Source organism: Juglans regia, chromosome 11 (genome assembly GCF_001411555.2).
Source record: "Juglans regia cultivar Chandler chromosome 11, Walnut 2.0, whole genome shotgun sequence".
Lineage (NCBI taxonomy): Eukaryota > Viridiplantae > Streptophyta > Magnoliopsida > Fagales > Juglandaceae > Juglans > Juglans regia.
This window is the reverse complement of record NC_049911.1, coordinates 9,151,275-9,176,315: the sequence shown is the minus strand read 5'-3', so window position 1 is coordinate 9,176,315 and position 25,041 is coordinate 9,151,275. Positions and strand designations below refer to the sequence as shown.

The 25,041-nt window shown below is 40.1% G+C and overlaps 3 protein-coding genes across 3 annotated transcripts; all 3 read left to right on the top strand.

The window, feature by feature from the left end:
• The first annotated feature begins 581 nt into the window (after positions 1–581).
• Positions 582–2,399, top strand: LOC108992042 (60S ribosomal protein L8-3). The gene is made up of 2 exons (XM_018966488.2): positions 582–1,236; positions 1,837–2,399. The coding sequence occupies exons 1-2, from the start codon at positions 614–616 to the stop codon at positions 2,177–2,179; spliced, it is 966 nt and encodes a 321-aa protein (XP_018822033.2). The 5' UTR covers positions 582–613; the 3' UTR covers positions 2,180–2,399.
• Positions 2,400–15,527: 13,128 nt separating this feature from the next.
• Positions 15,528–16,682, top strand: LOC108992004 (protein FAR-RED IMPAIRED RESPONSE 1-like). The gene is made up of 2 exons (XM_018966439.1): positions 15,528–16,445; positions 16,545–16,682. The coding sequence occupies exons 1-2, from the start codon at positions 15,528–15,530 to the stop codon at positions 16,680–16,682; spliced, it is 1,056 nt and encodes a 351-aa protein (XP_018821984.1).
• Positions 16,683–22,944: 6,262 nt separating this feature from the next.
• Positions 22,945–24,665, top strand: LOC108992041 (60S ribosomal protein L8-3). The gene is made up of 2 exons (XM_018966487.2): positions 22,945–23,517; positions 24,136–24,665. Exons 1-2 carry the CDS (start codon positions 23,078–23,080, stop codon positions 24,476–24,478), a joined length of 783 nt encoding a protein of 260 aa, XP_018822032.1. The 5' UTR covers positions 22,945–23,077; the 3' UTR covers positions 24,479–24,665.
• The last annotated feature ends 376 nt before the right edge of the window (positions 24,666–25,041 follow it).

Sequence of the window (25,041 nt, the reverse complement as noted above, 5' to 3'; positions counted from 1 at the left end):
TTCAGCCTAGACTCAACAAGGCAAGGTAGGGTTAACTTAACATGGATTGAACCCTTGTGCCCTTGTCACACTTACTCCAAAAGACTCTTTTTATTAGGTAATAGATTTTGGGTAACGATATGATAATGGACTAACTGATGGACTAATCAACGGTAATGGACACTGCTCCCACAAATTCATAATAGCGTCAAGAGCGGTGCTGCAGTCACTGAAATGAGTGTCCCGAAGATGTTTCTAATGGTATATTTCAATATTTCAATATTTATTTTTTTTATATATTTTTTTAATTATCATAAATATTTAAAAAAAAATAAAAAATTTATAACATTATTAAAAATATATGTTCTTAATTACTAAGTATTAAATAAAAAATAAAAAAACCGTTTCGAGAGAAATGTTAAAGATCCATTTTCGGAATCCAAGCATTTTCCTAGCCTCGATACTCTAAGAACAGTGCTACCTATAAGTCTCACATCCTGCACACCTACTTAAAAATATGTCATTTTATTTTTTTATTATATTTTACTTACAAACATGTTTAGAATCATTTTCATTATGTGGATAAAAAAATAAAATAACATATTTTTAAATGAGTGTGCAGGATGTGTGACTTATGTTTAAAATTTTTCATATTCTAGAGTCGAAACCCTGCAGATCAACACCTCGCACAACGACGCCGTCTTACTACACAAACACACCTACATATTCGACCCCAAACCCTAATCTTCCTTTTCCATCCCCCTCCCCATTCCCCCGCCGCGATACCAAAGCTTGGCCATCTCCAATCCCACCCACCATGGGTCGCGTCATCCGAGCTCAGCGTAAGGGTGCCGGATCAGTCTTCAAGTCTCACACCCACCACCGGAAGGGTCCGGCCCGCTTCCGCAGCCTCGACTTCGGCGAGCGTAACGGCTACCTCAAGGGCGTCGTCACCGAGATCATTCACGACCCTGGTAGAGGTGCTCCGCTCGCTCGTGTCACCTTCCGCCACCCTTTCCGCTACAAGAAGCAGAACGAGCTTTTCGTAGCCGCAGAGGGCATTTACACCGGCCAGTTCATATACTGCGGCAAGAAGGCCAATCTTATGGTAGGTAATGTCTTGCCTCTCAGATCTATTCCCGAAGGAGCTGTGGTCTGCAACGTTGAGCACCACGTCGGCGATCGTGGTGTCTTCGCTAGGGCTTCTGGGGACTACGCTATTGTTATCAGTCATAACCCAGATAATGACACCACCAGGTCCTCTATCTCCCCCCGCTCCTCCTCCTTTCTCTCTATGTATATGTATGTATGTATGCATATTTCTAATTCTCATGGTTTTGTTCCTTTTGGTTGCTTACTTTTAATACATTTGCCTTGTGTTTTTATGTATAAGTTTGATGCTTGAGTTTTGCCGAAACACGAATCGCGATGGCTATGCGTTTTCTACTGTCTCTAAAAGCTTGAAAACGGTACAAAATGTAAATGGATTCTCCGGATCTACCTCTGCTTAGGCTGCTTACTTTGGCCATTTGGCTTCAAATACCATATACTCATATATAGATTCTATGCAATATTTTTATTATAAGTTAGATTCTATACAATATTCTCCCGGCATTATCATTAATGTACGAAATTCGCCACTGTGATGAATTGTTATGTTTAACGACACCTATATTTCTTCAATCCCGGATGACTTCTTATATTGTACCATTAAGGTTACAATTCTTTTTTGACTAGTAGCTATGTTGGTGTGTGTATATATTATATCGTGCAATCTTTGGGTAGGGGATGCTTACATTGCACTATTTTAAGCCAGGAATGTAAGATTATCAGCTTGTTAGTTGTTCATTTTAATAGGGTCAAACTCCCATCTGGTGCTAAGAAGATTGTACCCAGTGGTTGCCGAGCAATGGTTGGACAGGTTGCAGGTGGAGGGAGAACAGAGAAGCCCCTTCTCAAGGCTGGTAATGCATACCACAAGTTCAGAGTAAAGAGAAACTGCTGGCCCAAGGTTCGTGGTGTGGCAATGAACCCAGTTGAGCATCCTCATGGAGGAGGTAACCACCAACATATTGGACATGCAAGTACTGTCAGGCGTGATGCTCCGCCAGGTCAAAAGGTTGGGCTTATCGCTGCAAGGAGGACCGGTCGGCTCAGAGGACAGGCTGCTGCCACTGCATCCAAGTCTGATAAGGCTTAAAAAAGTTTGTCTGATTAGAGTACTTGAAGGAGTATCACATTTTAGTGTTGTTGATTTTGAGATCTTTTTGCATCCTCCATTCATAGATCAATTGTCTGAGACTAGTTGGTGAACTTTGTTTCTGCAATTTTGTTTGTATTGTCCGAATCTTTTATTTATGGTGTTTGGTTTTTGCACTTATTGAAATGATTCCAAAGAAGCTCCGTCTATTTCCGCTGAATTGGGATCTCAGTCCCTCACTGATGCTGATAATTGAAATTTCTGTATGGAATTTGCTTTCCCAATCTGTTTTTATTTGAGCAAGATAAACTTTAATTAAGGATAGCATGAATGATGGGTGTGGGGACCACGACAAATACCACAAGTTAGTCCAGAGCTAGCAATTAAAAATAAATGTGAAATGGTTACATTATGCTGGTCTCATATTTCTAGGGCTGTGCAGAAAAGTTGATGATCCGATCCGCCCGTGTGACCCGGCCCGGCCCGACCCGACCCGACCGAGAAATACGGTTTTGACTAGCTTGCGGGTCGAACCCGCTAGAAGTAAAAACAATCCGACTACATGTTTTAACAGCTCAAGGGATTTCAATCCCTAGCCGCCAACCCTCTTGCCCTCTCCAAATCTCACCCCCTTACTGTCATTCCTCCCCGTTTCTCTCTGTGATCATTGTCATCGCCGTCTTCTCTATTCGTCATCGTTGTCGCCTCTGTTCATCATCACTTCTCTACGTTCGTTCATGATTAAGTGCCTGAGCCCAGCAATGGCTGGAGAGATCTTGCCTGAGAGCCCATTTCCCTGCAATGAAATGTTCGCCACTTGACCTCTCTCATTGCAAGCAACACCTTCGAAGGAACGGTCACTTGGGTTACCATCGATGGTCCATGAAGATAGGTACTGGCTCCGCTTGATCTCTCTCTCTCTCTCGCTCAAAACAAAAGGGTCTCTTTCTCCCCTCCCTCAATCTTTGTTTAATGGTTTCTATCTTGCATAGAAAATGGTTGCGAGGAAGAGACAGAGAGAAGTGGAGTGTTGTAGTGGGAAAAAGGTAGCCTCTCAGACCTCGGGACGATTGAGATGGAACCTTACAGAGATGTGATAGTAGGATTGAATGAGTTTTGTTGAACAATAATGAAGATTATTAGAGCTCCCAGTTGTAGTTTGAAGTTGTGGTGATGAGATGCAGTCAGGGATTTTTTTTTCTCAACTAGCAGTCAAGGATTATTAAGGGAGAGAGAGATCGAGATCTTGTCAAGCTGAAAATAATGATATAAATCTGTTTTCGATAAAGTTGGGCATGCATGCAGTCAGATCGAAGCTTTTTAATTAGTAGATGTTATAACGGGTTGACCGGATTCAAGTCGGGTCATATTGGTTAGTGTCCGACTGAAAGTCGGATCGGGTCGGATCGGGCCAAAACACATCCCGGTTTGGTCGGGTTGCAGGCCAACATATTTCTTGACAAGAAGCCATGAAGATATCCCCACTTGGGTATTTTTAGCACAATCCGGAATCGGATTCTCTTGAAGTGCACTCTGTACCATCTTGGTTGAAGCTACTGTTGTTGGACACTAAACCAATTTGAACAAAAGAGAAGAATTATCACTACTTGGGTATTTTTAACTCAATGAAGTGCATCATCTATACGATCTTGCTTGTAATAATTGTTGTTAAACATCAACCAAGTGGAGGAGCTTTGTGGCTTGTGGGAAGCATGTGTGCCTGTAAGTGGTGGAGGTGATGTTTATGGACTTCATGAGGCTGTGGTGGATAGCAGCGGAACGTGGCAGATCGAAGCTCCAAAAGTGCTTTCAAACCATGAATAAAAACAAGCAAAAGTAGAAGAAAAACACTTGAACATATTTGATAATAAGGAGGGAGAGGAGGCGGTTAGAGGTTGGAAGAAGCCGGTTCCGAGCCAACAAAATGGTGATGCGATGTGTTAGTGAAAACTGATAGAGTAATCTAGATAGAATAATGCTATTATGCCGAATTATTTTGCCCCCTTATTTTGACCGTTCATGCTTTTATTGTTTTTAATTTTGTTTTTCTTTTACTTACTGATTAAGAAAGTGACTATTAACACATTAATATTTTTTTAAAATATTTAAATAAGTTAAAAAAATGTAAAAATAAAAAATAAAAAAGTATAAAGTAAAATTTATACTAATAGACACACTCAACGGTCAAAACTAGGCGGCATACTAACATTACCCATCTAGATATAGGCCCACTGCATACAAGTCCAATCTACTAAAAAAGTGAGATGTTTCAGTAGGTTATATATATTTTTTTCTCAAAATATCCATACGAAGCTTGTAAAAGTTATTTTCTAATGATAAGATTACGATGCTACGGACTTATAAATTGAATGGAGTCGGCTTCAATAGTGGGGCGTGAGACCATAGATGAAGGTTGGATGGTGACAAGTTAGATAACAAATGATCGAAAAAAAAAACCCAAACTAGATGCAGAGAACACTATAGAGAAGAGAAAGTAGAAGAGAGAGGAGGGGAGAGAGAAATAGACCCCTCTCCCTCTCTTAGCGAGGTCAATGTTAGGCCTGTTAACGTCTAAAAATAGCGCAAGAGGCCGGAATGGGAGAAAAATTCATTCATGGCCTACTATGGCGATTCGGGCCATGCTTGGTGTTGTGTGGAGCCCCTGGCAGTGGTCTAGTGTGGCTGCACGATGTCCGTGAGTACATCCATAGCGGTGAGTAGTAAGCATGAAAAATAAAGAGACGGGGGGACACATAGATTTACGTGGTTTGACGTAATTTCTACGTCCAAGGGTTTGGGGAGGAGATAATCCATAAAATGATTGTTTTACAGTCTCTTGTGGTCTCTCATCCTTGCTGTACAGTTGAGATCTGAGCTCTATTTTCAGGTGAAGATCTCGTCGCTAGAGTCCGTATTGTGAGGTTGAAGAAACTGAAGAAGTTGAAGTCCCTTTCGTCGTCTGGAAGAAGCCCCCTTTACTTTTAGTCCCTCTAGTCTTTATGTCATGTCCCCTCTCTTTTATATCACTTCTCTCATTTTCCTCTTGACACCATGTCCTTCCCCAGCCTTTGTCTCCTCCTTATGTCTTCTTCCTCTCTCCTTCTATTGTCTTCCAGTAGAGACCTTTTGATGGGCTGAGCTTGGCTTACCTGGGCCTGGGATATTTTATCCCATTCAGTTGCCCGCTATTCTTAAGGTTGATTCACTCCAAAAGAAGACCTTGGGAATCTTCGAAATAAAATATACTACAGAGATGGTCCTGAGAAGTCTATAGAAAAATAAATTTCGGGAGTGGGTCTATGGTTTCCTATTTCGCGGGCATTAAGTGATAAAGATTTCTGAGCGTGAGACTAGGCTAGAGATGGGCACTACCACGTAAGGTGTGAGTATGAAGCTCGGCTTTGGTGGGAGAGGTGTTCAACCGCGTAAGTGCGAGTGCGGAGCTCGACTTTTATGCACGCGAGGGTGGTCGAGCAATCAAGTGACTTGCCCATCTATTTGGGTGCTCGGGAGGCTGGGCGGTCCCTGATCTTTCCCGCCTGTTGACTCTTAATTAAAATGGTGATAAGTCGGGCAACCGAAAGACTGGACCCGCTTTTTTGGCGTGACGGAGGTCGAGCAGTTCGTAAGACTAGACTCGCTTCATTGACCCTCGTAAAAGTGAGAGAAGTCAAGTAATGCATAAGATTGAACTTGCTTTGTTGTCCGGTAGAGGTCGAGCAATGTGTAAGTGTTAGGGACCCCGGTCTAGTCCCTAAACACTTGCCTTGCTAAGCCAATAGTAGCCTTGAGGTGACCGAGTCTAAGTCCTTCTCTTGCTTGGTCCACGCCCAAAGATGGTCAAGGTGATCAATGTGCCAATATGAGGTTGTATATTTCGGCTAGTAAGAGTATGGGATATTGGGGTTGGATGATGTAAGTGTAGGGTAGGATGATGGAATGATGCACGGCTATGAGTTGTATTAGGGTTTCCCGAAATGGAAAAGGATATTGGCGGCTAGGGTTTGCCCAAAAGGGTAAGGAAGTGGGCGGCTAGGGTTTGTCAAATATGGAATGAGGTTGGCGGCTAGGGTTAGCTCAATATGGTAAGTAGTTGTGGCGGCTAGAGTTTGCCAAAATGGGAAAAGGATGGGCGGCTAGGGTTACCAAAGTAGGATATGGAAAGTGATAGCTAGGGTTGCCGAAATGGGATAGGGCTGGAATTAGGAAAGTTTCCTAATTGTTTTGGATGAAAAAGGAATGTAGTGTGGCGGCTAGGCAAGTCCCAATAAGACAATAGATGGCCGAATGGGATTTGACTTACCAAATATTGCTATTCGGCTAGGGCAACCAAAAGGGGTTAAATCAACTTATGGAAAGTTGACTAACACCTTTTTGAGTCGAAATGTAGAATCAAGTGGATTGAAAGAGTAAAAATAAGGAAAAACTTCAAGAACAAATATGAACCTCCAAGAACAATATATAGAACACTATTGCTCTTAGATAAACAAGAATCAAACAAAGAACAAATAAACAATCAAGCCTTGATTCACGTATTGCACAAGGAATGATTAAACATCATAGATTGATAAATCAATTTGGGATTCACGGATTGCACCCAAATTGCCCAAGTGCAATTGCACCGAAAGTTGATCTCTCAAACAATGTTCTCTCTCTAAGAGTTTTGCCAAAAGATGTGAATGAAATGACTAAGGGTCCTATTTATAGGTTACAACTTGGAAACCCCAAAATGGTCCCTTTAAAGTAAATAGCAAATAATTAAAGGATTAAATAAGTAAAACAATAAAAAGAAGCCATGGACTAAACCATGGTGTGACATGCACGGACCCATGGTTGGCTAAGTGGTTGCATGTTGGTTGGTTGGTCCATGGCTAAGTGTTGGTTCGGCATGGCCCACGTGGTTGGCTGCATGGCACGGGCTGGAGCCGTGCGCTGGATGGCATGCCTGGATGGCATGCCACTGGCCTGCTCCGCATGGCACGGGCTGGAGCCGTGCGTTGGATGGCACGCCCTGGGGCGTGCCACTAGCCTTGCTGGTGCGCTGCAGGATGGGCGTGGGCGTGCTGTCAAGCTGATGTGCGGTAGGAGCAGTCAAGGCCATGCGGGTGTGCGGCATGGTCAGTCTGGGCGTGCGCGCGGGCTGGCTTGCCTGTGCGGCGCATGGATGCCCGCAGGGCCCTGCGGCCCACTGATGTGCGCACGGGCCTGCGCACTGCGAAGTGCCTGGGTGTGCGGCCCGCTGGGGCGCCTAGTGCTGCGCGCATGTGCGCGCGAGCCTGTGCTGCGCGCTGGTCTGTGCTGCGCGCCTGTGCGCGCTGGCTTGTGTTGTGCGTGCTGCCGTGTGCCTGCTAGCCCGCATGTTGGGCGCCCTGTGGGTGTCATCGCGTGGGCCAAGGCATGCATGCATGCTGGGCGCCCCGTGCGTGTCACCCCACGAGCCAAGGCATGGTTGTGGGCTAGCCAAGGTGCAAGTACCCACCATGACTAGGGCGTGTGCGGCTCCTCTTGAGGCAACTCGACGTGGGGGTCTAACAGTAAGACTGAGCTCGCCTCGTTGCCGTGAGGGAAGTTTAGCAGTGCATAATACTGGACTCGTCTGTCATTGTCGAAAAGCATATATTCATCTGACATTTTTATTTTCGATGGTGTTGGTAAATTTTTCCTTCTCTGATGTGAATTGTTGTTAATGTTTCCATTTTGGTGTCAGTGTTTAGTGTTTGTTTGTAGTATCCCACGCAAAGTGGTTACGGAGCTTGTCGACTCCCTGAAGCTCGAAGGTATGTTAACTCCAAAGTCTCGTTCCCGAAGGTAACTCGCTATTAGCAGTTATGGCATGAGTGCGGACACCAGCCGTTTGCTAGTGGAGATGTAGTTCCTGGAGTAAGACTGAACCCACACTCCACCGTGAGTAACCTGGAGACTAGACTCGCCTCTTTAGCCTCACGAGGGAAGTAAGTAGTCGGACAATTCGTAAGGCTAGACTTTTTCTTCGCCATGATGTAGGTCAAGCAGTTCGTAAGACTGGACTAGTCTTATTAACCCTCGTAGACGTGAGGGAGGTCGAGTAATTCGTAAGACTGAACTCGCCTTTGTGTCGCGACAGAGGTTGAGTAGTTCGTAAGACTAGACTTGCCTCGTTGACCCTCATAGACGTGAAGGAGGTTGAGCAGTTCGTAAGACTGAACTCGCCTTGTTGCACCGATGGAGGTTGAGCAGTTCGTAAGACTGGACTTGCCTCGTTAACCCTTGTAGGCGTGAGAGAGATGAGTAGTCGGGGTGCTTGACCATGCTACAAAAGATAAACCGGTTAGCGTATATAATTTCCAATGACAAGTGTGAGATTTGTGCACTTGAATCGTTTTGTTGGAGTGTGATGAAGATTTGAGGCGTGCCGACGAGGCCAATGAGCAGCAATGTTTTGGCGATGATAGAGGTCTGGGCTACCCGCATGTATGTTAATGCCAAGAAATAGATTCTGATGGAGACATATTGAGATGCTTGAGTAGTGCCCAAGTGGGGTTGTGTAGCTAGTGTTTCATGCCACATGAATCAATTATGTTAGTAAAAATGAAATTCACATAAATTTAGAGAGAGACAAACTAGGGTGTTCTAGCTACTGTATCCAATTTGTGCATGACTGAAATTGGTCGCTGCTAGTTGTTATTTCTCCTATTACTTACACTTATTCTTCTTCTTCTCTTTTTTTTTTTTTGATGTGTACTGCAGGTGAGTCGAACAATCTCCGTTGTATGGGACATGCAACATGCACGTGCACAAGGGACTCTGTTGGTTGACCCATTTTCAGTGTGCAACCCTTTGATCACTGTCGGTTGATCAAGCTGCGGGAGCCAATTTTCTATGTGGTCCAGGAAGTTGTGGTCGAGGTATCGACTGTTGGGGCCTAGGAATTTCAAGGTAGTAAAATGGACGAGGACCTTATGGCCGAGGAGAGTGGCGCCGAGAACCTCCAAGCTCAGGCTTAGGGCTGAGCACCAACTGTTTTGGAGTCGGAGGGCCCAACCTCCGACTCCGACTTTGTCGGAGGTCGAATCCGACCTCCGACTCCGACTCCGCGATGTACATAATCCACTCCGACTCCGACTCCGACTTGTCGAAGCGGAGTCGGAAATCCTGTCAATCATGCCATGTGCATAAACTTTTGTTTTTAACTTTTCTTTTCCAACATTTTCTTGGCAACCAAACGGAGTCCTTACTCAGACCCATTAACCAAAAACAAGGCCCAACACACAAATCCCATCATCTATTTCTTTGACCCACATTTTTCCCATCAACCAAACGCAGTGCACATCAATCAACGATAATTATTATAATACAAAAACTTCCACAGTAAAAACCGAAGAAGCAACAAACATATGTTCCCCAATTCAGACAAGAGGAAAAATAAAAAATAAAAAGATCACGGATTTACGAAGTTGGGAGAAACCCTACTGACCTTTCAAGTAATTGATCATGCAAGCATGGAAGCCGTCTGCGTGAGAGGAGGGCTGCGAGAGAGAGGGGCTCTGCGAGAGGAGCGGCGAGTCGGCGACTGAGGAGAAAGGGCTGCGCCTGCGCGAGAGAGAGGGTTGCGAGGGTTTAGTGAGTCTTCGATTCAGTTGGGAATGGGGATTGGGGAACCCGCACCTCGGCACCTGACCTAATTAGTTCAAACTTCAGTCCCCAGGTCCCCAACGAGTAACGACTAACAACACCGTATTATGTATTGTAAAGTAGTATTAACTGTATTAAATATAGTTACTAATTAATATGAATCTATTTTATATTATATATATATATATATATATATGAAGATTCATAAAAAAAAATATATGATATATATTATTATAAATGACTATTAAAAAAAAGGGCACCATATACGAAATACTAGTAATACACTAATATACTAATAGTTATTAATACTAATAGTGATATTAATACTATATATATACTATATATAGTATACTAATAGTGATCTTAATACTATATATTATACTAATAGTGATATTAATACTATATATAATTATAGTTATAGTCATTTAGTATAATTATATTAGTATAAGTTATAGTGATGTAGTATAACTTTATAATATATTAGTATAAGTTATAGTGATTTAGTATAGTTATAATACTACAAGTTATAACTATAGTCTATATTAGTATTAGAATTAGTTATAGTGATTAGAATAACTATATATTAGTATTTGCTATAATGATTTTAATTTAGTATAACTATATAATAGTATTAGTATAAATATTATACTAACTATATCACTAATAGTGTTAGTATACTAATATTAGTATATCGCTATAGTTAATAGTATCCTATAGTAATATAACTATATTAGTATTATAACTATATTAGTATTACTTATAGTGATTTAAATTTTAGTATAACTATATTAGTATAAGTTATAGTGATTTAGTATAGTTATAATACTATAAGTTATTACTATAGTCTATATTAGTATTAGTATTAGTTATAGTGATTAGCATAATTATATATTAGTATTTGCTATAGTGATTTTAATTTAGTATAACTATATAATTAATAATAGTATTAGTATAAATATTATACTGACTATATCACTGATTGTATTAGTACACTAATGTCTAATACTAGTATATCACTGATTCACTATAGTTAATAGTATCATATAGTAATATAGTATTAGTAATTGATACTACAGTAATTTATATAGTAATTTATATATAGGCTTAAAGTGGTTTACTAATTTATATATAGTAATTAATACTATTAGACTATTAGTAATTTATATGAATAATACTTTAGTTATTATACATTAGTATTATATGTTATTATAATTTTATATATTAGTGTTTATACATTAGTATTACAATATTACATGTCGATGTTATTATTCATCTTAGTGTTTATAGTATATTATATATACATTAGTTATTAGTATTATATGCTATTATATTTATACATTAGTAATTTAGTGTTACATGGTAGTAATATTGTAAATTTGTAATAGTATGATATTTACATATAGTCATATACTAAACTATTATTAGTCAATTTAGTCTATATATTATAGTATAAATATATTATTTAACTAGTATATTATTGAGTTTAACTAAGTATATAAGATATAATTGTATAAAATTTAAATAATTAATATATAGAAAAACACATCTTTTTATAAAATATGTATAAAATTGGAGGCGGAGTCGGAGGGCCACGTCGGAGGCGGATTTGGAGTCGGAGGCGGAGGCGGAGGCGGAGGCGGAGGGTTGGAGTCGGATCGGAGCGGAGTCGGAGTCGGAGTCGGTTCATTAATGGCTCCGACTCCGACTCCGACTCCGACTGCCAAGAGGAAAAAACCTCCGACTCTGACTCCGACAAGTCGGAGCCGGAGCGGAGTCGGAGCTGAGCCGGTGCGGAGTCAGACTCGGAGTCGGATTGTCGGATTTTTGCTTAGCCCTACTCAGGCTGAGAGGCATGTACTCCCAATGCTTGTGTCCAAACAACTCCTAGTTCGAGCGGCTTGGCGGTGGTCGTGCATGGTGTTGGTAGGGTGGCCAAGAAAGTTTCATGGCCGAGCAAGGGGTAGTGTAGCACGTTGCATGGGCCATACAACGTGTCTTGGAGGCAACCAGTATGGCTCATGCAGCTCGGTGGTTGTGCAACACGTTGCATGGGTCAGGCCTCTCCATGTGGCCATGAGGCTCCATGGCCGAACAACTCTAGGAAACTCTGGCCTTGCTTGTGGGGGTTGAGGAAGATGGCCATGTATGGCGTTGGTGCATACGACCACTCATTTGTCTACATGCATTGGCCGAGACGGAATATTGGATGGGACGGGATGGGATGTTGGACAGGACGGGAGTTGGTCGGGACAAGATGTTGGCCGAGATGTAGCGGAAGGGATGCTAGTGGCTGGGATAGGCATGTCGGGATAGGAGTTGGCTGGGATGGGAGTTGGTTGGGACGTAATGGACGGGAAGCCAGTGGCCGGGATTGGCATGGCTGGGATGTTGGCTGGGACACAGTGGTCGGGATGAACATGGCAGGATTGTGCTCGGGAGGGGTGCGGTAGGATGGCTCTGGTGGAGAAGTTTGTGGCTGGAGTCCATGAGCCAGCACATCGGCGTTCTCTGGCCGAAGTCCATGGTAGTCATTGCTCGCTAGCCACTGTGAACTTATGTGTAATGAGTGTCTCGGATGTGAGGCTCCGGTGGCCGTCACTGTTTCGGGAAGGGGGAGGCTTCACCAAAGACAAAAATCGCGGCGACCCTAGTGGTGGTCGCCGATGGCTATCCCAGGCCCCCTTGTTGCTAACAAGATGGATCCCGCCAACTTTTAGGTCTCGCGCGGCGCTTATCCTGGATGTGAAGCTCCCATAACCGTTGTTGCTTCGGGAAGGGGGAGGCTTCACCAGAGACAAAAACTGTCGGTGGTCGCAGGGGGCTGTCCCGGGCCCCCCTTGTGGTTGGCGGGATGGATTTCGCCAGCTTGTAGATCTCACACAGTGTGGACCAGGTGGGGTGATCTCCGCCGGTCCCACTTGGCAGTCCATCGGTGCAGTACCTGACAGCGGGGCATCTCAAGGGGCGGCAGGCAACTGGCCCACCAATGTGTGCCCCCCCACGCCACTGTGCATGCCATGCACATGCATGCATTATACGTGCACTGTGCATTTGCATTGTTCCCAATCAACTGTGTCCTTCGTGCATAGGCAATGAACCTGATTGAATAGGTGAGAGATTGTATCCTGCCTATTCTTCTTGGAACAATATTGTTTATAAAAATAAAAGTTGGAAGACCGAGAATACTTATCTAGAAAATTTTTATCCACTCGCTCAATGATTATTTAGCATGCTGAGAAATCATCATTCTCACACCTCCGATATATAAAGTAACTCATATACCACATACGATGCTAGCTGTTAATAGCTAAAAATAGCGCAACAGGCCGGAAGGGGAGAAAGATTCATTCCTGGCTTTCTATGGTGATTTAGGCCACACTCAGTGTTGTGTGGAGCCCCCGATGGTGGTCCGGTGAGACCGTACGGTGTCAGTGTGTACATTCATGGTTGTGAGAAGTAAGTAAATGTAGGAAAATAAAGACTGTGATACACAGATTTACATGGTTTGGCGTGAGGCCTACGTCCATGAGGTTTGGGGAGGGGATAAGCCACTATAATATGATTATTTTATAGTCTCTTATGGTCTCTCATCCTCACTGCACAATAGAGATCTAAGCTCTATCTTCAAGTGGAGATCTCGTTGCTGGCGTCTCTCTCGTGACGTTAAAGAAACTGAAGAAGTTGAAGTCCCTCTCGTGGTCAGGAAGAAGCCCCCTTTATTTTTAGTCCCTCCAGTCTTTATGTCATGTCCCCTCTCCTTTATGTCACTTCTCTCATTTTTCTCGTGATACAATGTCCTTCCTCAACCTTTGTCCCCTCCTTATTTCTTCTTCTTCTCTCATTCAATTGTCTTCCAGTAGGAGCCCTTAGCTTAGCTGATCTAGGCTTGTGATATTTTATCTGCTATCTTCTTTAGGGACCTAGGGAATTGAGTTTCTTTTTTTGGGGAGTGACGTTCTATAGACAAATCTTATTGGTAGACCAAATCTTTGTTGATCTAAATAAACATGTTTTACATAGATATAACTTGGGAAAGAAATTTCGTGCTTGTGGTGGCTACGAGCTTCTTCCTTCTGAGACGAAAATCCTTTTGAGTTGCACGAGATTTCATCATCTCCAGAAACACTTCTTCGTTCCTCGTGTGGGTACGAGTTGGGGTGGGTACTGCATTGGGTGGGTCAACCAAAGGCCGGTCTCGTGGGTTTGGTTTGGGTCAGCTTCGTGGGCCAACATCAGTTCGGGTGTTGTTCGTAGGTCAGTTTTGTGGGTTAGTTTCGTGGGTCAGCCTCGTCCCCATACCGTCGCCACCAAAAGGTACCATCAATCTTGGATGTTTGCTTCAATTTGCAATTTTTTTAACAATTGCACACATGTTAGAGAAGACAAGTTTGGAAGACAAGTTAAACTGCAATAGTGAAGATTTCTGGTGTGTTGGTTGAAAATATATTTCGAGTCACATGTATTAGTTTTTTATTTCGAGTCAGTTCCACAAGTTTGTATGTTTGGATGTTTGTATGATCTATTTCTGGTTTGTTGGCTGAAAATATCAGTTTTCTGGTTTGTAGATATGCAGATCATCAAAACACCAGCTCCTAAATGAGCTTTTTATTTTCCTAAGCATACAAAACAAGTAATTGTATTAATTAATTACCTAATAATATTGAAAATTGATGTTGGTAAAGTTTGATCAGTGTGGTCCTTTTTAAAAAGTCATGCTTGCCCCTTTGAAAATATTGCATGGGTTGGTTAGCATCAATCGTTTGGCATTGTAAATATTATTTGAATTTTTATCAAATTTTGATCAGTTTCTTTTTTCTTGGAAGAAGTATGTACAATATTAGTCTTCACTTGTGGTTGCTTGAATCAAATTTCATGAAAACTTATCAAAGATTGTCCATGGATATTGAAGAACTTGAACAGGGCATGGGAAAAGGAGAAGAACACCCATCTTAGCTAACACCATCTATCTCAAATCCGTCAAATTTAGTATGTTATTTCATAATTAAAAAACTTATTGCAACTCAATGTTTAACATCCTAATTATTTTTTTTTATTTTTATGTTAGGACATCTCTTAAACTGGTTTACTAAACTATCCAAATTACATGCATGGTTACTTTGGACCAATGCCTGCATAGTCACCAGCTTTCCTGCCATATCCAGATGGCAACAAAAATCCAAGCAACATTCAGGTGGTCTTTCAACTTCGTTCTTGTCTTTTAGTTATAACTTAATTATTTTTGAAGCAGTTTAAATGTTTCAATTTATTTGTTTTCAGCAAAATGTTAGTTACTCATTTCAATATGGGATGGGACCTTCGAGGCCAGTTATCGCTATAAGCTCCGCAACGAGCGCAAGAGTTAGTGAAGAAGATAGACCCGATTGTCTGGAAACTGAACCTCCATGTTCTTCTACTAGAGTTGATGAATAAATTGTATTGGATAGACCAGATGAACGAGAAATTGACGATGGCACTACCGGTACACCACAGGTAGTGCCATCATTGGATGGTGATGATATCATTGAGGAGCCAAAGTCGGGGATGGAGTTCAATTCGTTTGAAGATTTGTTGAGCTATTATAAACAGTATGCTAAAAAATGCGGGTTTGGGGTGATGACACAAATGAGTGAGAGGTCAGAGGATCAAAGTGTCAGATATGTCACCATTGGCTGTGAACGGGGAGGGAAGGCCCGAAAATAAGAGTTTCAATGTCACCAACCCACGTCCGACAGGAAAAATGGACTGTAAGGCAAGAATTAATGCCTTAAGAGTCGAGGGAAAGATGCCGATAACAACTGTCCATAATACACATAATCACGAGCTCAGCCCAATGAAATCCCACTTTTTTCAATGTAACAGAGAAGTGAGTGAGACAGTTAAAAGAGTCATAGACATAAACGACTTAGCTGGCATCCGACTGAATAAGAGTTACGGTTCTCTTGTTGTTGGCGCAGGTGGCTTCGAGAACCTCCCATTTTTGGAAAATGATTGTTGCAATTACATCGACAAAGCACGACATCTCCGACTTGGCGCAGGTGGTGCCGGAGCACTTCGAGATTATTTTATGAGGATGCAGTACAAGAATAATAGATTTTTTGCATTGATGGATTTAGAGGATGACGGTAGATTAAAGAATGTTTTTTGGGCAGATCAACGTAGTCGGACAACATACCAGTATTTTGGTGATGTAGTTACATTCGACACCACATACCTGACAAATAGATATGAGATGCCATTTGCACAATTTGTTGGTGTAAATCACCACGAGCAGTTGATTCTTTTGGGAGTTTGGTTGATTTCCAGTGAGGACACGGAGACATTTACATGGCTATTCCAAACCTGGCTACAGTGTATGGACGGTATAGTTTCAAAGGCTATTGTTACTAATCAAGACAGAGCAATGAAAAATACAATTGCTACCGTCTTTCCAGAAAGTAAACATAGATTATGCCTGTGGCATATACTGAAGAAAGTCCCTGAGAAGCTTGGGTTGTATGTTGCGTACAGAAGTGGGCTGAAAACTCAACGGATGAAATGTGTGTATGACACACAAACTATTGAGGAGTTTGAGAAATGTTGGGCCGGGTTTATTAACACATACGACTTACATGAGAATGCGTGGTTGAAAAGTTTATATGTGGAGCATGAGCATTGGGTACCAGTATTCCTAAAAGAGCACTTTTAGGTTGGAATGAGTACAATCCAGCGCAGTGAGAGTATGAATGCTTTTTTTGATGGTTATGTTCATTTGAAGACAAACTTGAAGGAGTTTGTCGACCAGTTTGATAATGCGCTGAGGAAGAAAATTGAGAATGAAAACCATGCAGAATTCCAGTCATTTAGCCAAGTCATTCCCTGCATATCTGGATCGCTAATTGAAAAGAAATTCTAAGAGTTGTACACTAACGCTAAATTTAGGGAAGTTCAGAAGCAAGTAATTGGTGTGTTTGATTTGGATCCATCTCTACTTACATCGGATGGTGTAATGAAGAGTGATTTGGTAGAAGATGAAGTTCGTATTGAGGAGTTCACTAAACTGGTGACATATTCAGTGGACTTTAATGAGGAAGACTGCAATGCTAAGTGTTCATGTGAGTTATTTCAGATGAGAGAGATACTGTGTAAGCATATTTTGGCCGTATTCAAGTCTAACGGTATAAAATCATTGCTAGACCGATACATTCTAGACTGATGGAGAAAGGTCATTAAAAGGAGATACACGTTCATTCTAGCTATGACGCAGGGGATCAGAGGCCAAATGGTAATAGATATTCAATTCTTTTGAATATGTGTTATGGGATGATAACTTATGTGGCGGATTCTAATGATCAGTTCGAAGATGCAAAGAAGAGGATATACGAGATGACTGAATGTTATCGCGAGCACACACGCAACTTATCTTTGACCCAAACAGGTTCGAAGGCGATGAATATTAAAATCAGTTAACCTGGTTTAGTTCATTATAACTACTTAATTTCGACATTTTAAAATATTTGCCCATAACTGGTTCGATTGCTGGTTTGATGACAAAGGACAAAACTACAATTCGTAGTTCACAACAAGTAAAGAATTCACTTGTTGTTAGAGGGAAAGTAAGATCCCATCTTTGAGGCGAGCATCCAGGATGGAGACAGACATGCAAAAGGTTAAAACCAAATAAAAGAAAGCACAAGCGGGAGGGAAACGCGAATAGGTGAATGTTTTAACATTAGGAGAATAATAAAAAAAAGTGTCAATGTATATTAGATTTATAATGTTAATTCGCAAAGAAATAAAAATTTACTACTTACTTTATTATTAGTGAGAAGGAGATACACCAGAAGGAGATATACCAGTAGTGGGCACGCGCAGGAATTTATTTGGGCTATTAGAAGTGGATATCATCAATCCTGGACAAGTGCATGTATGCGAAATAGTCTCAGGTTTTATCAACCAAACAATGATATCCACTTCTATTGGTCATTATTGGTCAATATTTGTATTGTGATCAATATGTCCTGCCTTTAATATTTACTAAGAATTTTCTTATTTATAAACAACATGTTATAGACAGCTCAGTATTTGACAGTAGTGGAACCCAAAACTGAGAAACAGTATTTGGTAGCCAAGAAAGTTTAACATTCCTAAACTTTGCATCTACTAATTGGAATATTTAGATAACATTAATATCATTAAATTTTGCATGTACTAATTATAATATCTGCATATTAATCATAGCAGATTTTTTTGGATTGGATGGCGCACAACCGGACCTCCTTGGGTTCTGATGGATCACAACTGGTGCAAGAAGGTTGAAATTTAATTTTTGCAACCATGGAAGTGATTTGTTTTGTAATTATTTTTGTAAGAAGAAAGCTTGGTGGTTATATTTCTTTGTGGGAAGCAAGATTGGCAAGTGACCTGTTTTGTTTTGTAATTATTTTATATTCACAAAACTTGAAAAGTGATAGTATGTAGGCATATTTTTAGAGGAAGAAAGATTTTGTAATTAGTTTATATTGAGAAAGCTTGGAAAGTGACAATATTTCTAATGGATTATTTTTGGAAGATGTATTTATTACAGTTGTAATTATTTTTGTTAGTGATAATGCATTGCCATTAGGCCAACAGGTTCATTTACGTGTGCATGGGTACTGAGAATGCATTGTCAATGTGTAACAGGTTCATTTATGTTTGTTGGGTACTGATAGTGCATTGCCATTAGGCACACAGGTGGTTTGCAACTTTACGTGTGCCAGGTACTGAACAGAACATTGCCATAAAGTTTTTGGTTCTATGAATGTTTGTCGGGTACTGATAGTGCATTGACATTAAGGCAACAGGTTCAGCCAACTTTACGTGTGCACAAGTACTGATAGTGCTTTGGTGGTTAAGCCAACAAGTTCTATTGTCTGTGCGTGTAACTTGGTTCCCAGGAACTCATCAAAATCATATGTGCGTATAGCAAGATTAACTTTTCCTTGGTTCCCAATGGTAACATTAATATCAAACCAAACAAAAACAAGTATAAAAACCTCTTCAACCGATTGTAAAGTTCCCAATGGTCCTAAAGCATTTTATACTGGTTTTGTCACCATTAAAGATCAAACCGCAATTCCTGAAGGTCACATCTAATTATACAAATCAGACATAAATACAAATTCAGACTAATTATACAAATCTAATAACTAATAACTAAGTAACTTTCATCGCACATCTAATAACTAACTTACATCACACATAACTACAAATTCAGACTACTTATAAAAACATAAACCACTACCTTGTCAATAAATAACAACAAACAACAAAAAAAAGACCAAATTACACTTGGGATAGCGTGCATGAACGTCTTAGGACAGCTTCTCTTTCAAGAAGCACCAACTCCATCTCTCTCTTCTTAATTTAATCTACTATCTTACGGAGCTCAGTTACTTGGATTTCGACATCAAGGAGTCTCTTCTCGAGCTCTTCCTCCTTCCTTGACAGTTCATTTGCATATTCTTGTAGCTCTATATCAGCCCACTTAAAATATTTACAGTATGATAATCCATGATATTTGCATAAAAATTTAAAAAATGTTAGATGTACGTAATATTAATCAATCTATTAAACTTGTTACATTATTTGGGTTGTAGTTACCTTTGTGTTGTACTTTGGACACCCTAAGAAGGGTCGTCTTGGATTTGCCTTAGTATTTGAGTATCTCAATATAGCTTGAACCTCATAGAAGCACAAGGGAGGAGCCAAAGTACGTTTGCCAAAAGATGAAGAAAACAATTATGATGACGACATTCTAACCTCAACCAGAATCACATTGGAAGGGCACACATATCAAAAGACACACATAAACCAATCCTCTAGGAGTTCCCAGTAACTCATCAGTTACAAAAGTGAAGTAGAAATAAATGGTCAATGAAGCAATAGAAAATAGAAAATCAGAAAATGTTAGCAAAGTAGCAAAGATGAAATTTCATTTAGTAATTTTTAAATCATCCACATGGTTGAATAAAGAAAGTAGCAGTTTTTCTTTTTTCCAAAAACAGAATTACAATTATTTTTTTTCAGAATAATAATAATAACTTGCAAAGATTACGAAAGCCTAATCCAGACCAGAAATAAACATCCTTGGCAGCCAAGCATGCAGTTGGATGGGTTTGAGAATAGTCATACATATGTGAGCCAAACAAGGCTCTCAAAAGAGAAATTATTGGTAAGTATTTTTTTTTTTATCATGTGTAACCTCACCAAGGTAAGCCTCTTTGGACTGACCCATGGGGAGTAATTCCCTGATACACGACCCCACCTACTTGAACCATGTATCAGATAATCCAGGATATGAGTCCACAGCTAAACAGGTGAGCATGTAAGTGAATATATAACAAGGATTGTCCATAGAAATGAGAATGTACACTTTCACTTTAGTTAAAATTTTGAATGAAGGTAACTAGGCCTAGGGGTTGGCCAATTGAATAAATAACAATTTTTTTTACTCTTTTAGAACACAACAGAATGATTATCCATTGACATCATATATGTTGAAATTGCAAAAAATCTCAAGTAAGGTATTACAAATTACATTGATTGTACTTCTAATTCGGACAATAACTGTACTGGTGATCAGTTCATAGTAATAACTGGAGTAGAGATATGAAGAGCGAAAGGAGTGATATAAAACATATATTAAAATTCACTAACACATTCCATCTTGTGAGTGAATTTCAAACATTAAAAAAAATTGTGTAGAATTCTGAAGTATTAGTGGGCCATCTTTCATGAAATAAGTCAACAGAGAGCAATAAAAAATGATCATTTTCTTATGAGATTACAAATATGAGGGAAACAAATAAGCAATCGAACATGTAATCATATCTCCATTCAATCAAAAGGTATCATTCCAATTAAGTGTAATTGATTAGGCTTCCCACATCCAAAGCTTAATTTTTTTCAGAATAATAATAATAATAACTTACAATTACTTTCTGTTTTTTATTTTTTATTTATTTTTATTTTTTATAGGATCACGACACTTTACTTGATATGAGTTATATGATGGGTATGGGACTTGAGGTAAAGAATTAGAGTTTTCTGTGCAAGAGTCTTCTTATTAGATTGGCAGGGGGACCATTTTGAAGTAATTAATGTAGACATTAAGTCCATGAATTTATACAATTCCAAAGTTGCCATTTAGAAATTATTTTATTTTAATTGTTTTTTGGGGTACAGGAAGCTGATTTATAATAGTGATGGGTCATCTCTGTTGTGATTTATTTGGTCATACAGATTATGCCTCAGCCTAGTAATTCCTCTTTCTTTAAATTAACCATACTACTCCTTCATTACAGAAGATTAAATAAGAATCATAAACCAAAATTTTTTTTATTGTCAAATCCAACACAGTCATTAGTCCAATCATGATCCAAGCATTCAAAATGAATACAATGCACGTATACTGGATGGCACAACCCATTCACTAGTCCAAGCATGATCACCAAAAAAAACTTCAAACCCAAAATAGTTGAAAAGTTAAACAAAAGCAAATAACAAAATAAGGAAAAAATGCATAATACAAAAAGAAATTTACTTGCCTTCCACCTAGACCGGATAGGGCGAATGTCTTCTTTGTGCCTTGATCACCTTCTTCTAGGATTTCGGGATGAAGGGAAAGAGTTTGGGTTAGGGTTAGGATTAGGGTTGGGGTTTTGAGACTAGGGAAAGGGGCTGGTTAGGGTTTCGAGTTGAAGGGAAATGGGTTGGGTTAGGGTTTCGGGATGAGGGTTAGGGTTAGGGTTAGGATTAGGATTAGGATTAGGGTTTTGGGTTAGGTCTATTGGGTTATCTTCGAGGGAGGTGAGAAGTCCGGATGAAGGGAAATGGAAGGGCTTTGCATTTCGTGGGCTTCGAGGAAGGAATGGGCTTCGCTAGAGAGAACGTAAACGGCTTCAAGGTCTTCGCTGGAGAGAACGTAAACGCCCAATGATAAATATAGCTTCTTTGTCTTCAAAACACAGAGAGGAAGAAAGGAAGGGGTTCGCTGGGGAAAGAAATGGGGAGATGGGTCTTCGGGGAAGGAGAAACACAGAAGAGGATTTGAGAAATTGGAGAGAATGAGGGAGGGTTGGGGGGAAATGGGGCAAACTCAATAAAATTAAAAACGACGTCGTTTTTACTTTTCCACGTTAGCAGCCGTTTGCAAGAAATTTACGTACGCGATTGTAAGTAGTGTTTTTCTTTTTATATTGAAGATAAAATGATATAGACAAGGGACACATCAGAAGAGTACTCAGAAACTACATATAAGGACATGTATGCTATACACCATACACCATCTAATTAAGAGTAAGAATAATTCTATTCAAAAGCCTTTACATTATACACCATCTACGTGACATAATTTAATTTGAAAGATAAATTTTAAAATTTGAATCTTACAAATCAAATTATATCATGTGGATGGTGTGTAGTGTAAAGAATAAGGTTTAGTTTGGATAGTGAGATGAGATTATATGTGAATAATAGTGAAATAGTTTGTGAATAGTAGTGAAATTGTTTGAGTTGAAATGTTTATGTTTTATGAGATTTTGAAAAATGATAGAGAAAAAATTGAATAAAAATATTATAAAGTTAAAATATTGTTAGAATATTATTTTATAACATTATTTTTATTTTGAGATTTGAAAAAGTTTAATTATTTTTTGTATTTTCTTTATAAGTTTAAGAAAGTTATAATGATTAGGTAATTATTAGATGAAAAAGTTCAAAATTTAAAATTGAAAATTGTTTATATTTGTGGTGTGTCGATATAGAGATTAAATGAGATGAGATGTGAGGCTCTTGCTATGCAAACCAAGCCTAATTTTTCTCCCACAATAGTACTACCAATGCAATAGATTATGAGTGCTGCTAGCGGGCTGTCCAGAATTTACTGTTAGTGCATTTCAAAACTTTTATTTTATTTTTATTTTATTTTCAATGCTTTTTCAACATCCTAATTGTTAAGAAAAAAATAAAAGATACACAATTCTAATAGTAATAATTTTAGTAATAATTTTTTTAATTATTAAAAAAAATTAAAATATTCGAGCAATAAATTTAAACGATAACTTTTAGAGATTCAACTAGCATTTTATATTGATTATATAGCACCCACACCTTGAAACCCTACAGATCAAACCTCCCTGCAACGACGCCGTCTAACTGACAAACCCACCTATATATTCGACCCCAAACCCTAATCTTCCTTTTCCATCCCCCTCCCCCTTCCCACGCCGCGATACCAGAGCTCGGCTCTCTCTAATCCCACCCACCATGGGTCGCGTCATCCGAGCTCAGCGTAAGGGTGCCGGTTCAGTCTTCAAGTCTCACACCCACCACCGGAAGGGTCCGGCCCGCTTCCGCAGCCTCGACTTCGGCGAGCGTAACGGCTACCTCAAGGGCGTCGTCACCGAGATCATTCACGACCCCGGTAGAGGTGCTCCGCTGGCTCGTGTCACCTTCCGCCACCCTTTCCGCTACAAGAAGCAGAACGAGCTTTTCGTAGCCGCAGAGGGCATTTACACCGGCCAGTTCATATACTGCGGCAAGAAGGCCAATCTTATGGTAGGTAATGTCTTGCCTCTCAGATCTATCCCCGAAGGAGCTGTGGTCTGCAACGTTGAGCACCACGTCGGCGACCGTGGTGTCTTCGCTAGGGCTTCTGGGGACTACGCTATTGTTATCAGTCATAACCCAGATAACGACACTACCAGGTCCTCTCTCTCTCTCTATCTCTCTATGTATATATATGTATGTATGTATGTATATTTTGCTTCGTGCTCTAGCGTTTTTTACAACTAATATTTTGTATTTGTGGGATCCGTGAATTAATTCTCATGGTTTTGTTCCTTTTGGTTGATTACTTTTAATATAGTTGCCTTGTGTTTTTCTGTATAAGTTTGATGCATGAGCTTTACTGAAACATGAATCGTGATGTCTATGCGTTTTTTACTGTCTCTACAAGCTTGTAAACCGTACAGAATGTAAATAGATTCACCGGATCTACTTCTGTTTAGGCTGCTTACTTTGGTCATTTGGCTCCAAATACCATATATTCATATAATATTGTATGCAATTTTCTCCCTACATTATCCTTAATGAACGAAATTTACCACTGTGATGAATTGTTCTGTTCAATGACACCTATATTTCTTGAATCCCAGAAGAGTTCTTGTATTGTACCATAAGCGTTACAATTATTTTTTCACTACTAGCTATCTTGGTATGCTTATAAATTATATCGTGGAAACTTTGGGTAGGGGATGCTTACATTGCACTATTTTAAGCCAGGAATGTAAGATTTTCAACTTGTTGGTTGTTCATTTTAATAGGGTCAAACTCCCATCTGGTGCTAAAAAGATTGTACCTAGCGGCTGCCGAGCAATGGTTGGTCAGGTTGCAGGTGGAGGGAGAACTGAGAAACCCCTTCTCAAGGCTGGTAATGCATACCACAAGTTCAGAGTAAAGAGAAACTGCTGGCCCAAGGTTCGTGGTGTGGCAATGAACCCAGTTGAGCATCCTCACGGAGGAGGTAACCACCAGCATATTGGACATGCAAGTACTGTCAGGCGTGATGCTCCTCCAGGTCAAAAGGTTGGGCTTATCGCCGCAAGGAGGACCGGTCGGCTCAGAGGACAGGCTGCTGCCACTGCTTCCAAGTCTGATAAGGCTTAAAAAAGTTTGTTTTAATAGAGTTCTTGAAGGAGTATCACATTTTAGTGGTGTTGCTTTTGAGATCTTTTTGCTTCCATTCATAGATCACAATTTCCGAGACTAGTTGGTGAACTATTTTGCTGAAATTTTGTTTGTATTATCCGAATGTTTTATCTATTGTGTTTGGTTTTTGCACTTCTTTAAATCATTCCAATTCCTGGCTGTTTTTTATTTTTTAATCAAGATAAATATTAATTTAGGATAGCATAAATGAGGGTGAGGGGTAGCCCGAGGAATACCCCAAACAAGTTAGTACAGAGCTAGCAGTTAAAAATAAATGAACGTGAAATGGTTTCATTTTGCTGGTCTCATATTTCTTAACAAGAAGCGCAGAAAATATATCAACTTGGGTATTTTTTGTGTAATCCAGAGTCAGATTGTCTTGAAGTGCACTCTGTATCTTGGTTGAAACAGCTGTTGTTGGACAGTAATACCAATTTGAACAAGAAGAGAAGAAATATCACCACTAGGGTCTTTTTAGCGCAAGGAAGTGCTATTGTGAAGCATGTTTGCCGTAGGGATGC

What these genes read in the sequence shown, in the direction of transcription:
- LOC108992042 (XM_018966488.2), top strand. Translation starts at nt 614, where the DNA reads ATGTTTAAAATTTTTCATATTCTAGAGTCGAAACCCTGCAGATCAACA. An exon ending in CCAGATAATGACACCACCAG is followed by an intron (nt 1,237 to 1,836) that starts GTCCTCTATCTC and finishes TCATTTTAATAG; the next exon opens with GGTCAAACTCCCATCTGGTG.
- LOC108992004 (XM_018966439.1), top strand. Translation starts at nt 15,528, where the DNA reads ATGGACTGTAAGGCAAGAATTAATGCCTTAAGAGTCGAGGGAAAGATG. An exon ending in ATGTGGAGCATGAGCATTGG is followed by an intron (nt 16,446 to 16,544) that starts GTACCAGTATTC and finishes GTTCATTTGAAG; the next exon opens with ACAAACTTGAAGGAGTTTGT.
- LOC108992041 (XM_018966487.2), top strand. Translation starts at nt 23,078, where the DNA reads ATGGGTCGCGTCATCCGAGCTCAGCGTAAGGGTGCCGGTTCAGTCTTC. An exon ending in CCAGATAACGACACTACCAG is followed by an intron (nt 23,518 to 24,135) that starts GTCCTCTCTCTC and finishes TCATTTTAATAG; the next exon opens with GGTCAAACTCCCATCTGGTG.